General features: G+C 35.5%; 2 protein-coding genes across 3 annotated transcripts; one reads left to right on the forward strand and one right to left on the reverse strand.

Annotated features, from left to right (window-relative positions):
- Positions 1-3,815: 3,815 nt before the first annotated feature.
- On the reverse strand, positions 3,816-7,054 carry LOC112054022 (insulin-like). 2 transcript variants are annotated; one of them, XM_024093662.2, is made up of 3 exons: positions 6,692-7,054; positions 4,933-5,107; positions 3,816-4,214 (listed from the first exon to the last, which is right to left on the reverse strand). In XM_024093662.2, exons 1-3 carry the CDS (start codon positions 6,710-6,712, stop codon positions 4,033-4,035), a joined length of 378 nt encoding a protein of 125 aa, XP_023949430.2. In that variant the 5' UTR covers positions 6,713-7,054; the 3' UTR covers positions 3,816-4,032. The 2 variants fall into 2 exon arrangements, with proteins under 2 accessions (XP_023949430.2, XP_023949432.2); XM_024093664.2 differs by lacking the exon at positions 6,692-7,054 and adding an exon at positions 5,285-5,502.
- A 2,849-nt stretch (positions 7,055-9,903) lies between these two features.
- On the forward strand, positions 9,904-17,494 carry LOC112054021 (uncharacterized). Its single transcript, XM_052884690.1, has 7 exons — positions 9,904-10,248; positions 11,690-11,800; positions 12,786-12,900; positions 13,748-13,870; positions 15,080-15,166; positions 15,969-16,035; positions 16,533-17,494. Exons 1-7 carry the CDS (start codon positions 10,185-10,187, stop codon positions 16,620-16,622), a joined length of 657 nt encoding a protein of 218 aa, XP_052740650.1. The 5' UTR covers positions 9,904-10,184; the 3' UTR covers positions 16,623-17,494.
- Positions 17,495-17,773: the final 279 nt, after the last annotated feature.

Below are 17,773 nucleotides of genomic sequence, written 5' to 3' on the forward strand. Positions count from 1 at the left end.
TAACGGCTTGATACCCAACAAAACTGATCGTGTATTCGAAAGATTGTATTATCGTACACGTGGACTTATTGGATTGGGCATTATGATATGTTCATGTAAAAAACGAAACGTGAGCGTCTAGTGACGCAGAAGAAGACGTCCACAGAAGTGTAACAAACCTGCTGCCATATTCGTGAGAGAAAGGGATGCCAGACAGAATGGCGATGTAACGCGTTACGTTACGAAGCGGTTTATCCTCTCATGAGTTATAACATCAATTCAATTCAAATTTTTAGATATGTTAGATTATTTTATTATTTATTTCCTTTTATGTTGTTGTAAAAGTGTTAAAGTTTTACTTACATTAGACAACTCAAAAGTCAAGGCTAAAATTTTCTTGAAGTTAGGTAAATGCAATACTTGCACCTATGTAAATAATTAAAGTTTGGACCTTAGAGACTAGCCTGAGCTCACACTCGTAATGGTAAGTCCCTACTTATACAGTAATACATTTTTTTTTATTCTTTACAAGTTATTATATATATTATTTATACATACTATAGAATACTTAAACCAAGATGTGAAATATTAACCTATAGGCTATACATTACAGGTTTACCAAGATAGGTATTTGCTACACTACTCATCGAGATGCACTCACCGAGGCAGATAAACTAAACTAATCTTACATCCGGGAAAATATTGTCAATAAGACGTATCTACTTCGAAAAGCTACACGATTGTACCCTGGTAAGTAATTTCTTGTGTTTTATTCCTTTGGTCATAACTTCACTCCTCTCAAAAATTCACCTAATAATAAATAAATATAGCAAATATGGTTTTTGATAGTGAGAAGCGGTTCATATAAAAAAAAACTTAGTGCAATACTTATTTTTGAGACGTCGATTTTAATTTGTTTATATTTTTGACGTGACAACGTCATAAAATTCGATGGAGCCGGCTGCACACTCGAAAAAAGATGACGTCATGCGTCGGTCCCTCGCTCTGGGGTTGCCAACTTTTTTTACAAGAAATAAAGTATATTCTGGTATATGAAGATCAAACAGTATTTTAGAAAACGAACATTTTCTTTTGACAATTGCAACCATTCCATCAGTATTTTCTTAAGACCTTGTCACGTTCAACTATCGTCAGTAAACCGACTTTACAGACAAGCGATTTTTTCACTAAGTATTGTATAACTTTGTTGCGATGTGTTTAATAAAAAGTCAGTATTGGTTTATAGTTTTTAATTCGAAATAAAGTTTCAATTCCATTAGAAATGTTACCTTTTTATAATTATTTATTGAATAACTTTCAAATCATACTGTTATTCGTATTCTCAACACAATTTCTTCAGTCCTTCTGGGTGGACTTCCAAAAAATCCACCAAGTTGAGTATACGTATGATTGACGATTATAATTATTTTAGTGATAGGTACACTTATTCTAATTATAGAATAGCTTTATGTTCAAAATAAATAAACAATAACAATTAATACAGACTATAAATTAATTGTGCTCTTATAATTATAATAACAGGAGAAGAAGGACCCGATGTCAACAATTTTCAAAATATCTTCAATGTGCAGAATGTACAAAATGTACAGAATTCGTATTATAAGTATAGATTCTTGATGGCGCTGGCGCCCTTTATGCCACGGTAACGTTTGGTGTTAGAAATTGTATAAGTTAAATCTCAAATTGCGAATAAATGTATAGAGTTCGACCAGTTTTATTATAGGTAAGTATAGTCTATTAGTGAACCGAGAATCGGAACTACAAGGCGTTTAGTCAGCACACGTTTTTAAAAATTTCAGAATGCCTAGTGGAAGTTTTCAATGTTTTCATACTGTGACGATCGCGTAAACGTAAACGCAAATTTCTAAGGATTTGAAACAGCACCATCTAGTGGCACTACTGCACAACTGTTTCAATTCCTTAGAAATTCGCGTTTATGTTTTCGCGATCGTCACAGTATGAAAAAAAACATTGAAAACTCCACTAGGCACCCAGGTAGACTTTGACAGAGTTTTGCGCCTGCTTTAACTGTCTGATTGGCTGGCGCGGTCGCTTGATCCCAATCAATATAAGAATATTTTGAAAAATCCCCAAATTGCTTACACTCATGCTTATACAACTCACATTAATTGCTGATATTTTTTTTTACATTTTTACCAAAGTAAAATGACATATCCAATCCCAAAAAGTCGCACTCATTATTAAAGCTGAATTGATAATGGGAGAGGTACCTATTACAAAAAATCGATCCGACAGTGGATCCTCCATTATGTCGACAGTTGACTTATTGACAGGTATTTTGTGTTGCAGTCAAGTCGCTAGAAGAAGAAGAAGAAGAAGAAGAAATATATTTTATTGTACATTAAAAACAAAAAAAAATAAACAATAACTTATAATAACACTTAGAAACTAATGTACAAATGGCGGTCTTATCGCTAAAGAGCGATCTCTTCCAGACAACCACTGTGGAAGAGAAAAAAAAAAACGTAAGCACCGATTCGGGTATACGCACACAAAAAATAAGAAAAGTTAAGTAATTTAAATACATAAATATTAAGCAATAATACATAATAATAATACATAGACTATACTTAACTACTTCATACATATATACATACATACATACATACATACATACACACATACATACATACATGAAAACCTGCAAAACATAAAAACAAGACGGCATCTAAGGGAAGACACAAAAGAAAAATAAATAAACAAAATCATTCAAAAATAATTAATAAATAAAACATACACATAGCGGAATTTGCATTAATAAGTTATATTAAAAGATCAGGGAGGAAAAAAGTGCATGTTTACCAGCCGTTTGAAAGAGGTTAGAGATTGGGCACGCCGAGTGTCTAAGGGCAATGAATTCCAGAGCCGAGCAGCTTTAACAGAAAAAGATTTAGAATAGAAGGAAGTATTATGGGAAGGAATTTTTAAGATTAGGTTGTCTTCGGAGCGAAGGGAGCGACAGTGAGTATCACTAAGAAAGCTAAAACGCTCTTTTAAATAAATTGGAGTCGTAGGATTAAACAGGACATTATACAAAAAAGACAGAATGTGAGTATTCCTGCGAAGGCGGATCGAGGGCCACTTGAGTTTTTCGCGAAATTCGGAAACATGGTCATATTTGCGAAGTCCAAATATGAATCTTATACAAACATTCTGAATGCGCTCAAGTTTGTCCAGTAATTCTTCACTCAAATTTAGATAACAAGTGTAGCGCTAGATGCAGGTGACTCGGGAAAATTTCTTTTGATTTTCAACAAATTAAAAATCAATTGTGAAATAAAACATATGACGCTCTTATTTCAGACAATTAAATCTTGAAAATGCAACAAAAGTAAAAGCTTAAAAACTTATTCCATAAGGTACTATATTTTATTTAAGCGTGGCCTACTATATTTTTTGTAGCTAAATCTGAAAATACTATATTTTTCGTAAAAAAATGTTGGCAATTAAATATCATAATAGAATTACTACTATTAGTATCATAATAGAATTCCATATCGGTAACCCAGAAATCTAGGGTGGGTACGCCCCGCCCTCTATTTACGCCTATAGATTTATGTCATGTAGTATACGTCCATTGGTGAAGATGACAAGACAGCTTATTATCTTAGTTAAATATGTCGGGGTTAAATACATGATGATGGTGCGAACAGTGCATGGCCTCTCGCAGCAGTCCGTAGCAACCTGTCGCTTCGCTCGCCTCCACCCCATATAAAAAGTCTACAAGATCTACGATTTATGACATGTAGTATACGTCCATTGGCTGTGATGGTAAAGGTGAGACAGCTTTGTATTTTAGTTAAATATGTCGGGGTTTTCTGTCAACAGTTTTGCGTCGTCGGGACAATACATGATGATGGTGCGAACAGTGCAGGGCCTCTCGCAACACTCCGAAGCAACCTGTCGCTTCGCTCGCCTCCACCCCATATAAAAAGTCTACAAGATCTACGACTTATGTCATGTAATATACGTCCATTGGCTGTGATGGTGAAGGTGAGACAGCTTTGTATCTTAGTTAAATATGTCGGGGTTTTCTGTCAACAGTTTTGCGTCGTCGGGACAATACATGATGATGGTGCGAACAGTGCAGGGCCTCTCGCAACACTCCGAAGCAACCTGTCGCTTCACTCGCCTCCACCTCTCGTCTGTGATATATCTTTCTTTTCTCTTTAAGCCCTTCGGTGACAGCTTATCTGTAAAATATAGATAGCACATGTTTTTAAAGTTTATCTTGATACTTTACAATTGATTGGCAACTAAAATATCTACAATATTTTAAAAAACAAAATTCAACTGACTAAATAATATATAAATTATATTTGAAAAATATAATTCAGTAATTTTGATTTTAAAAGTCCTGAATCGATATTTTTGAAGATTCTATAAGACCAAAAAATCATTATTTTTCGAAACCGGTTGATAAATGAAGGAGGTATCATAAATACTAAGCATTATAAGTTTGTCGAAGTCGAAGTGGCAATGGACACATAGTTTGAAAAGCTGATTGATGTTGGGGTCCCAAGGAATGGCGACCTCGCACCAGAAAGCGCAGTGTTGGTCGACCCCTCACTAGGTGGACAGAGAACGTCAAGCGAGTTGCAGGGAGCCGCTGGATGCTGGCGGTTCAAGACCGAGTTGTTTGGAAGTCCGTGCAAGAGGCCTATGTCCAGCAGTATTCCATCGGCTGTTAATGATGATAATGATGATGATGATTGATGAAAAATTAAAAAAAAAAACGCAATGTATAGTCCCTGGTTTTTTGAAGTCTGCTAAAATACATTTATATTTCCAAAATATTGTTTAATTTAAATCAATCATTAAATTCAAATTATCCTATTTTCTCTATAATAAAATATTATTAGAACTTCTTAGCTGATTATACAATAAATAAATAATTAAATAGGTACTTACCCAACATAGCTGAAGTGTCCCTTTTCACAATTTTATAAGCATTATTACATAAATTATCAATAATAGAAGATAGCCATTTGCTGCACGTAAAAACTCTGTCGCTCATTTTTATGGTCGCCGTCTCTTCTGCATGCACGATCATTAAATTTCTTTGCAAAAAAAATATTATGTACACCTAAAACAGAATATTAAAATTGATATTCAAATTTTTCAAGGTTTCCAAACAAAAAAAAATTAAAATGAATTGTTTCTTCACACCACAAAAATATTTTTTTTTACAAATGAGGACTGAGAAATCTATACTCAATGAAATTACTAACACTTTTTATAATAATATTAAAAAAAAACCTACTAAATATTTGTAATCCATTTTTTTAAATTCTATATTTTAATTAAGAGCACAATAAATGGTTGAATCTGTTTAAGTGTTATTTTATGAATGGAACCACAATAAAGGAACAGTTCTAAAAATAAAGTTCCCGTGGTCCATAGTACGGAGATACCTAAAACATGGCTATGTCGATAAACATTTACAAAACAATGTCAATAAGATAACGGATTTTTCTAACATTAACTATTATTATCATTTCTACATACATACTTATTGTGTATCGAATCGAGTAACAACCTATATTCGGCCCACTAGGCCCTGTGCTGATTGGCAGACTTCTCACACTTAGAGAGTTTTGAAAATTGTCAGGTATGCTGGTTCCCTCACGATGTTTTTTCCTTCAGCGTTTGAGACTCTTTCGCTTCAGTCGGTTCCTCATGATTGAGGATCATGACCACCTTGGCTAGTATTTTTTCTATTTGGACGACACTGTAAAAGGTGCGGGTACCTCTACCTAGTTGTCGTTTGCCTTCTACATTTCCCACCACAATATATTTTTCAAGTTGTCCGTTACCACGGCATGTGATATGTCCACCGCACCACAGCTTGAACGCATCAATTCTTTGTTTTTCTCTGGCGTGAATAGTTCACGTCTCTTCACCATAAAGGAAGACCGGAAAAACCGTCTGAGACACGATAGCCTGTAATGGGCTTCGTGACCAAGAGCGTCACGAAGCTAAATAAAATAAAGCTGCACCTCCAAGTCCTCCAAAGCATCCAAACTTCAAAGGCCATTAAGTTAATTTGCTTTTCAATGACAGGTAATATAATAACCATTTAGAATTATATTATTACTGTTAGTTTGTCGCCGCATGCTCCTCCAATTCACGGAAGCACGGTAGTCAACTAGGAGGTTTCAAAGGTCCAGAGCCAGACCCTCAATCGAAGTCTGGATGCTAAAAACCTTCTACCTTGCGAGACCATCATGGTCGTTACTCTATAGTTGCCTGCTATACTTACCTGTGGTACACAAGACCATGGTCAGAGATGTGTCAGTAACAATTAAGAAGCTTAAGTGGAAGTGGACAGGACACTTTATAAGGGATAAAAGAGATAAGTGTACCAGGGAAGTGACAGAGTGGAATCCTAGGACAGGAAAAAGAAAAAGAGGTCGCCCCTGCCAAAGACGCGGGCGGATAACCTGGAAGGTAGGGTTGAGCAGGGGTAGGTGAAGAATGGGAGTAGGGTAGAGATAGGGTTTATTCTTGTTCTCAGCGAGTCCCACATACCCGGCCGTAGAATGCCAGTTTTGCCTGCCACTCTACGATTGGTATGCGTAAAAGCATTTCCCAGCGATAAAAAAAAAGGGTAGAGGTAGGGTTTCATGCGGACGAGGTCGTGGGCGTCCGCTAATTATTATATACTAACCTGTGAAAGACGGTATGACATATTTTCAGCATTTAATAAATGCCTGGCTATCACAGACTAGATATTTTTATCCCAATATGTTTCACCAGCTGTTCCAGAATTGATGTAGAATTGTAGACATTTAATAGACAATCACAGGATTTAAATACTAACGGCACCAGGCATTGCGGGCCGTTTGCCGAGTGGCTCTAATGAGCTAAGTCCTTAGTCTCTGCCATCCGCAAGTATCATTATCTATTGTCACAGTGTAGCCATAATTATTTCAAGTGTGAATTGAGTGCACATAGCAACAGTTAATTTGTTATCTCCGGGCAACGGGGGACGACGGCGTCTATCGTATCAACACACCAGCTAAAAACAAAAGGTCTGAGGTCACTGTTTACTTGATTACCTTCTAAATGTGTTTATATACAAAATAACCGCACGTGATAAATGGATACATTTTTATCTGTTACCACTGTACATGTATATCTGGACCGGAATTCATATATATGTATGTAGGTAGATACGAGTGTCTTTTTGTGTCTTATTTATTTCCCCGCACTGACACAACTATTCCGAAAATTGGGAAAAATGCAGCTTACATCACATTCAGGCGAATGGATTATTTCTAATATTTTTGTTCCTATGTTTACTGTAACAAACATTCAAAGTTTGCTCACTATTTAATGGCTGCGTTTTATACGAAATCAATTTTTTCCTACTTCATTACTGATAGTTTATTACAAAGTAGCAGACGTTCAACTTAAGCCGTTTTAATCATAAAGATTTAGTATTTTCAGACAGTTCTTTACCGTGGTTCTTTTAGAAGCGGTTTTAATTAAAACGTCACTGTCTTGGCACCGCCTTCAAATTGATCAGAAGGTAGCACATACAGTGCTTTTTAGTTTTTTTATTTATGTGATTTTGACGTCGGTTTTTTTTTTATTAAAATTTTCCTTCTGTTGTTACTAGATAGGTAGTTGAAAGTGGATTACATAAGGTATAATGTGAGTATGGATATAGTGTTAAGACATACTGTATAAAAGTATCGTATCATAAAAGAACAAAGTCTGTAAACATGCATTAGCCAATGTAGAAATCTATTTACTAACCATTAGTGGAGTTGACCTAACCTCAATGTCCATCTATAAGTATATTATAAACACAACCTAGCGTGACTGATAAAGACTACTTGTAAACAAGTTATTGCAAAGTAACTTCATGTTTAGATACAGGATTTGTCTGTATTTGTCCCAAAACCTTTTTCAACCGATTTCAAAAAGAAAGATTCTCAATTGGACGTGTAGGCATATATATTCATCTGCTGACAAGGCTAGAAAGTTTGATAAGAGATTTTTAATAATATTTTTAGAGGCTTACTGGCATTAAAGTTGTATTGGGACACCCTATAAACAGAAAACATTTGATCTTTAAAAAAATAACCGACTTTAAGGTAAATCAACACAGCTTTTAATCCAATCAGAAAAAAGAATAAAAGTACGAAGTTTTTTTTCACTTGTGTGTAGTGTATTAGTGGTAGTAGGTAGGTAATAATCTTTTGTGTTTTGTATTTTTTTAATATACTTATTTTATTTCTTTAATTTAACCCTATTAAAAGTGCTAAATACATGAAATATAATTACCATATTTTAATGTCAACCAAATGCATAACACACTGGCGCTATTATTTACTCCTAAAAATATCATAAATTATTATTATATTGTTTTTTATTATTGATTTCTTCTCATTAGGTATTGACCTAAATAATCTTATAGATAACTACAGAGCAGGCACGAGACAATTTAGATTAACTGTACGGTTGTTTGTCACATATTATTTCCCATTCTTTACAGGCATTTGTCATTCATATCACTCTGATTTTTAGGCATGTATGTATTTTATAAAACCAAAAAATATATATAGCGATATATCTATTATGGAAATACCCATCATGAAAAAAGTTTTTATCTGGACATGTACGATAGAGCACTTTACGAAATGCCAAAGATGTTTTAACAGTATTAAAAAATATATAAGTAGATACTCATATATCATATAAATCAATTGATACTAATGATCATCGCATCAACGAATACATCGCGATCGACATCTATACAAAATGTTTTGATGAAAGATACATTTAACAAATTGATGAATCCATCAATCACGAATCAACCAATATAAATCGAAGCGTAAATACATAGCATAATAATAATTTATGTCCCATTCACTGTTTAGTTCGCATCCGAAATAAAAAAAGATATGATAAAACTATAATGATACATCATTAGCATCATCTCTTCTGGACATTGGTGCCTGTAACGACTACAAAACTCTACGGTCTTGAACCGCGAGTGACTCGCTGTAACCCTTTCAAAGTCGGTGGATTTACTATCACTACGCTTTTTGGTTGGAGTTCTGGACATTTTACATCATCATCATATCAGCCGATGGACGTCCACTGCAGGACATAGACCTTTTGTAGAGACTTCCAAACAGCACGATCCTGAGCCGCCTGCATCCAGCGAATCCCTGCGACTCGCTTGATGTCAGTCCACCTGGTGGGCGGTCGACCAACACTGCACTTTCTATTGCGGGGTCGCCATTCGAACGCCTTGAGACCCCAATATCCATCAGCTTTTCGAGCTATGTGCCCCGCCCATTGCTACTTCAGCTTTTCGAGACGTGGAGCTATGTCGGTCCCTTTGGTTTTCCTGCGTATCTCCTCATTTCTGATCACGCAGAGATATTAGCATAGCTCGTTCCATCGCCCCCTGTGTGACTCTGAGCCTTCTTATGGTATGTTACATACATATTTTAAAATATCACCAACTATGATTGATGATTTATGATGATGCTTACCAAAAACTAGAGTACGTCGGTAATCGTTTAATATAACTATGTAACCCCATATGCTAGTATGCGCTACTTTTTTTTTTAGTCTCTACAAGTTAGCCCTTGACTACAATCCCACCTGATGTTGTTAAGTGTTTTCTACAATTAAATACTATATGGTAAATTATAAAGACTAAAATGAATTGTGCAAGTTATGTTGATACGTACTTGTTTCACGTCTTTTACAAAAAAAATACTTGGCACACAAATTTGTAAATTGTCACACGTTAAAAATACAAAATTGTTTTTGCTGCAAAAACATAAATCTATGTTGGAAAAAACAAATTGTTCTATTTTAGTATAGCCAAACTTTCATTGTTCAGTCGTACGTAGATCTTGAAAGGTTGCCGATTAATATTAGCCTTGCGGTAGTGCAATTAACAGTTTCACCAAGGTTGCACCGCTCGGCTTACGCTTTTGTAATGAGTGACGTGAAAACACCGATAACGTCGTACGTATCACAGCGCGACGAATCTCTGATAACTTATCAGTAGCTATGCCTTTTTCCGTGTGCATCGTTCGTTCAGGACCACAATATGTGTATCATTAAATCGTATAGCTGTTTTATTTTGCGATTTTCCCAACAAAATATGTAGTGTTAAAAGTTTGTGTGCAATGGGTCATTGTACGTTGTTGTTTGTGTTGTTAGTGATTGTTATACACAGTGGTTACAGCGATGGTGAGTAGAAAAATCTTGTTTTCTTCATTGTTCAGTAAAGCTTTGTTTGTTGTGCTTGTTTGATCGCGGATTTAAGCGTTTATTATTCGAATTGAAATAAAGAAAAACCTCCATGGATCATAAAAAAACAGATGTGGTTCTTTAATACGTAGGTACCTTTAATTTACTAAATTCAGAATCAGTATTACGCAGAAGTAATAATTTTGCAGAATATATTCTAATAGTTATTATACATTGGTGATGAATACACATAGGTATATATAGCAAATATTTTTGGTGAAATGAGCCTAGTCGTTATTTTGTCTTAAAGTTTGTTGCTAACAACTGCTAAATTCGCACGCACTTGCGTACTCACGGTGCGGTGACGTATGTCTAACTGAAGACAATTTGTATAGTACATAGGTACAGGCTACAGCTCATACGAATCTATGCAGTCAGTAAGTACAGTTACGAGTAAGGTGTTTTACTCGTAGTAGGTATAAACTAAAATATCATTGGGTAAAGTAGCATGCTAATGTATTATTTGTTGAGTATTGTTTAACGCTTATATATATATTTGTTTGTTACCTCATAACTTCGTCATTAATTAACCAATTTTGAAAATATTTTTTTTTGTTGGAAAGAGTTCCTTCTAGATTGGTTCCATTTAATTTTCACGAAAATCCGTTCAGTACTTTAGTGTTAAATTAAAATAACTGAAATCAGTCAACAAAATTGCCTATACTGTATCGTTTGCGGGCTATATGCTAGGACACTAAAAATAGAAAAATACAATGTTTTTACTTGACAAAAAAGTTAAACCGGCTTCAAAGACGCATTACTCAAAAAAGCGAAAAAAAACATCGTACCTACCAAGGTTCTTTCTATTGACCATATAGGTACCCTAAGGTAAATCTTGTAGGGGGATGTAATTTAAGACACCTTCTAATTACTAATTATCCAATAAACCGAAAAATATGATATATTTTTGTTAACAAAATATGTAAATATGTATGTCCTTGCTTAGCTAATACTACAAATCACTATCGTTGGTGTCATCTAAATTATCGATTCCTAATTTTATCTACTCTCTCGTCGGAAATAGAATAATCTTATCGCTTAACTCAATTCATTCGCTTAACCTTGATTTTTAGCAAAGTTTTGTTGAATTCTATCTATCTGTACTCATGAACTTTAAATGCATTTAACCCATGTGGTTCCCGTTTCCCGGAGATAAAATATAGCTTAAAACCTTCCTCGATAAATGGGCTATCTAACACTGAAAGAATTTCTCAAATCGGACCAGTTAGTTGTGAATAGCGCGTTCAACCAAACAAACAAACTCTTCAGCTTTATAATATTAGTATAGATTTTTTTAAAACTCTCAATCATTATTTTTTTATTGTTAGTGTCTGTAGATTGAATTTTCGGTTCTTAATAAGTAATTATATTTTTATTATAGGTGAGTGCCCCTACTGCGTGGGTGAACAGTTTGAATGCATCAATGGAAGATGCTATTGCTCCAGTGGGTACATACCAGATTACCACCATTCAAATTGCATAAAATGTCCAGGTAAACCTTATCAATATCTCTATAAAGTATTTATGTTTTCCGTGACAAACCGAAGAATTCAAGCGACAAATTCAACGACTCAGCACTTCAATTGCGAAAGTTATCGGACAAACTTTTTTGATTCAATGTCTCAACCAAAACTCCTGATTCAATGCTCTAAACTCAGCCAAATATAGCAAGCTTATGTTCACGTAAATCTAAACCGCATGTCAACCTAACTTAGCATAGATGAATATATAAAGTCGCAAAAATCAACGCTATGCCAAAGAAGTAATCATGATGTTGCATAAATAAAATCACATTGCTAGGTAAACAACACAAGTATGATAACGGATAAGATTAAAGCTATTTTAAGTAGGCGTACTTCTATTAACAGTAGGTATAACATTATACCTACCGCAAACAACAGAAATATACCTAAATATATAAGTATGTAGGTATATATATGTATATATATATACATATATATGTATATATATATAAGTATATTAAGCGTGGCAAGTTCGTTGATCACACTCCTATGATATACGAGCGAGGGAAAGTGAAGTGCATCAGTAGTGGGTTTTCTATCGGGAGTATTACGAACGAACTTGCCAAGCAATAGTAAGGGACACGCAAACACCCGCGCTTGTCAATGATTGAATGAATAATAAGCTCTCTCAGGAAGCTCTTTGAAGAGATGATAAGAGAGAGTTGCTCTCTGTCGTCTCACCCCGCACCACTACTGTACCACGCGCCTATATGACTTTGCTATTTAGTTTGCCTATAGCAGGATTTCATTAAGGTGCCGACATGCGCTAGTATGCGCATACCTTTACGAGTAGTTTGAATGGTTCTTATAAATTTGCCAAAGTACCCACTTGTGATTGTATTATATTGCAGTCATTTTACACATTTCCGCAAAGCTTCAAGTTGTGTTTTAACAGATAATTATGTTATTCATTATGTAGTATCATGTTGGAAGTGCTTGTATATGCTATTGCAGGCTTAGGAGACAAATGTTACGGTCCGTGCTGCGGCACAGTTGACAACGCGACGTTGCAGTGCTGGCACGGCGTCTGCCAGTCATGTTACGGATCTCACGGGAATTGGATATGCAGGTTAGCTCTTTGACTATACAGCCCTACTAAATTCAATAGGGATGATGACAGTTTTTAAATTGTATATAAATTAAGAGTATGCTAATAGTAAAGCAATTTTGTAAAAGTAACAGGGTATCTGCGATCATTACTCACGGAGCTACAGGGATTTAAAGGGTCAGATTTGCGGCGCTGCCGCGGATCCCTGAAAAACGCCCCATACAAAATGGTGCGAACTTATGACGTCGTAGGCAATTAATGAGCGTTTAAACAAAATTACTAATATCTTTGTTATTTGTGCGTTTATGTTTATAGTTCATGTATTAAAAAATGTCAAATTTAATGTAAGGAAGCTAAAACTGTATGAATTTTCATCTAATTACGATAAAAGATTTTTAATAGATTTTGAAATTTTATAATCTCATTTATTTTGCAAATATCCAGTCAATCTTTGCTTTTTATGTATAAATTAGTTAACATTGACCTTATTTACCCGAATGTATCATAAAAATCAATATATTCAAAACTAGTCATCATCCCCATTATTCTTTATGGCTTTCATTTGTGCCAACTGCCCACAGTTTATCTCGCCAGTGTAAGGAGACAGCAGGAGATTGTTCGGTGAAGGCTGACAAGTTTAATTTTGAGAGCCCTATTCGATGTGTACAAATAAATTAGAAATTAAGGTAGAAAACGCATGTAATTTCATAGCTTATTTATTTTACTTTGCGACATTTAAAAAACATTATAATCGGTTGAGCCATTTCGGATCAAATATGATTTTTTTAAATACCTATTAGATTTATTAGATCAGCTCATATTATTAATTTATAATATTTATCTGTATAGGTACGTGTTTTAATTGCAGCGAATCTATGGACCAACTGTTGCTGGTGTCGAGCTCTCAAATAGTGATGGCGGTTGCCCTCGTGCTCGGCATAGTCGCTACCTTCACCTTGCTGTACAAACTGTGTGCAGTTTCCGAACTAAGGTGGGTGTGATTTTACGGATAGGGTACGGGTAGGGTAGAGGTATGGTGGGGTAGGGTAGGGTTAGGGAAGAAGTGCACATAAATCAAAGCGAATCTTGATCGGGTTCGCTAGTAGGTATTTAATACTAGCGGACGCCCGCGATTTTGTCCGCCCTTAGACCTCTTTAATCCAACCCTTACAGTAGTATCGCTGTAAAAATGGAGTAACTTCTTCCGTTTTCCCAACATTTTCCTTCACTGCTCTGTTCCTATTGATGGTAGCGTAATGTAAAGTATACTATAACCTGTCCAGGAGTATGAAGAATAATTGTACCGAGTTTCGTTAAAATCCGTAGAGTAGTTTTTGTTTCTATAACTAACATACAGACAGACAGACAAAAGTTTTACTGATTGGATTTTTGGCATCATTATCGATCACTAATTACCCCCTGATAGTTATTTTAGAAATATATTTCGTGTACAGAATTGACCTCTCTACAGATGTATTATAATAAAAATATTGAAAATAATTAAACAGTGTAGTTTGACGTAAAACTCCACACCACACAACAAGCAAGCACACAAACATTCGTGGGGAAATCCTCATGGATTTTTAGATGGGGATATTGGGTAGATCCCTACCTACTCTTGAGTCTTGGATACCTCGCCATAGGATCTGTCGCTAGAAGTCATCGCTTTGACAAAGGCTGGCTGGGACAGGTCTCATTGTTGCCAGAAGTGCTTCCAGCACAATATTTCTTTTGCGTCGATGGCTTATTTGTTATAGATATAAATCAAGAGTCAGTTTTTAGTTGTTCCACTGAGTATACTAAGTGTATAGTATTGACTCTTTGGCAGAGTCACGAAGATTTTTTGACGTGACAACGTCTTATAATTACCGCCGATAGAGCCGGCTGCACAGTCGAAAAAAGATGACGTCATGCGTCGTTCCCTCGCTCTAGGGTTGCCAACTTTTTTTTACAAGAAATAAAGTATATTCTGGTCTATGAAGATTATTAAACAGTATTTTAGAAAAACTAACACTTTTTTTTGAAAAATACTACCATTCCATCCATCACTTTCTTATGACGTTGTCACGTTCAACTATCGTCAGTAAACCGACTTTACAACCGATTTTTTTTAAATATCATGAACATTTTATACATATTTTTTTAAATCCTATTATAGACTATTTAACAATTTTATTTATATAAATCAACAACTTTTCAGGTCATTGAATAACTCTACTACCGGTCGATTGTCCATTGGTAGTCTGCAAATATACGTCAATGAACGTTTGAGAGACGCACCGCCGAAGTGAGTAATTTATTACAACTAATCTATCCTTAGGATATGAGGAGATCCGCAGAGGAACCAAAGTCACTCACACAGCTCAGCGAGTCCCGAATCTAAAGTGACAATGAGCAAGCCACAAGTCGAAGAGCCGATGAACGTTGGGGCTTCAAGGTGCTTGAATGGCGACCCCACACTGGAAAATGCAGTGTTGGTCGACCCCCAACTAAGTGGACCGAAGACATCAAGCGGATTGCAGGGAGCCGGTACTCTTACATGGACTTCCGGTCCTTTGAAGTCCATGTAAGAGACCTTTGTCCAGCAGTGGATGTCTATCGGATGATGATAATTATGATGAATCTATTCTGAGAAAAAAATATAGCCCAGTGGATATGACCTCTGCCTTCGAATCGGAGGACGTAGGTTCGAATCCGGTCCGGGGCATGCACCTCCCAACTATTGTTACTTACTTAAGTATTTACTATTCACGCCTACACCACTAAACCGATTTTAAAAAATATTCCACAAATGGAGGGCTACCTTATCAGCCAGTAACATAGGTTATATTTTATTCCCGTAATCTATACTAATATTATAAAGCTGAAGTGTTTGTTTGTTTGATTGAACGCGCTATTCTCAGGAACTACTCGCAACGTTAGATAGCCCATTTATCGAAAAAGGCTAGGCTATATATTATCCCCGTAATCCTACGGGAACGGAAACCACACGAGAGAAATCGCGCTGCATCAGCTAGTATATTATATAGGTACCTACATGAATAAATGTAGGTAGGTCAACATCTTTAATTTGAATTTGTTATTTGTAGGTATACCTCGGCATCACCTTCCGATCCATCGACGTGTCCAGCCTCTGTTTATCATAATGCTGGATTTGTAAGTACCTTTTCTAATTTTAGAACTTACAAACAAAATAGAGAACTCCTGACTTCCATCATGCAGAGTACATAAACTTGACGGCCTCCGTCGCGCAGTGGTATGCGCGGTGGATTTACAAAACGGAGGTCCTGGGTTCGATCCCCGGCTGGGCCGATTAAGATTTTCTTAATTGGTCCAGGTCTGGCTGGTGGGAGGCTTCATCCGTGGCTAGTTACCACCTTACCGGCAAAGACGTACCGCCAAGCGATTTAGCGTTCCGGTACGATGCCGTGTAGAAACCGAAAGGGGTGTGGATTTTCATTTATTTATTTTTTTATAACAACAAGTTAGCCCGCTTTCATCTTAGACTGCATCATCACTTACCATCAGGTGAGATTGTAGTCAAGGGCTAACTTGTAAAGAGTAAAAATAAGCCAATAAACTGTAGCTACATTGGATGTATATTGGCTAAGTATGGATACCTTGTTTTCTAGCTAAGTCTTTTTTTTTTGCAGGTACACGACAACAGTCTGCCCCCGCCACCGTACACACCTGAACAAAAAAATGAAAATGAACCAAATAGTACATCCACAGTGCACATGTGAGACCATAGACGTAATAAAATGTCCAGACACCGTCTCCTGAACTAAAAAATGACGCAACTACACCCCAATTCTGCCATTTCGCATATACGTACACTCCAATATACAGTATTAATCTATTATTATTTCATTTTTAAATTGCCGCAATTAATTTGGCAATACACCTCTGACTTCACACTCACACAAAGATCTCTCTCAGAGAAGAAAGACTCGGCGCCATTTTGGTGCTTCAGTTGTTTGTTTTTTTTTTTTTTTGGTAAAACTATGAGTATGTGTGAAACCAGGATGTATTCAGCAACCATAGACTGCTGGTAAACGTATGCTGAAAATTCCACGTGTAATAAGTTATAAAAATCTACCATTTCAAGTCATATTCATGATAATTTATACATGAACTTTTAATTAACGTTCCAAGAATTATGTATATAGCACCCCTTAGGGGGTTTAATAGAAGTTACGTATTAAAGATACTAAAAGTAGTAAACAAAAGAAATAAAAAATTAAGCAACAAACACACGAAAAAGTCGAATGGTCGTTGTGAAAATCTTCCTGAAATATGGGGAATAAAAAAATAAAATCACATATTTGTAGAATTAATTATATTTATATGGAAAAATGTTAAATTATAATTAAAAAATGTCTAAATTAGATAAAATTTAATCAAAGAGTAAATATTTATTCAGTATCACTGTAAATATAATAATAAGTTGAATACCTTGTCGCTCTGAGTATTTGAGATGATTTTATGTTTTAACAACATGTTATGTAAATTAAGTAGGTTATTCTTTTTAATTATAACAATTAAGCATTATACTCATGTGTTTTATTCCTACAAGCTGTAAAATAACATAATGCGGGCAGTAAAATAAAACAAAACAAATAACAACAAAATCTGTGAATTTTCTAATCTTTGTTGCGCTAAAAGGAGCGAGCTCAGTTAGTCTGCCAGTGTTCCTAATAGACCGTACAGACTACTTTAGTATTTTAGTCGAGTATGAACAATTTTTGGATTTACCGCCGAAAAATGGTTCGTACTCTACTAAAATACTAAAGTAGTATGTACAAACAAGCGTAAGTTGTCAGTCGCGTAATTTCGATCGCAGAAATTCTGTTGAAATGCCAGACAAGCGCATTTTTTTCAATTGCTATTTTAT

This window comes from Bicyclus anynana, chromosome 12, assembly GCF_947172395.1.
Source record: "Bicyclus anynana chromosome 12, ilBicAnyn1.1, whole genome shotgun sequence".
Taxonomy (NCBI): Eukaryota; Metazoa; Arthropoda; class Insecta; order Lepidoptera; family Nymphalidae; genus Bicyclus; species Bicyclus anynana.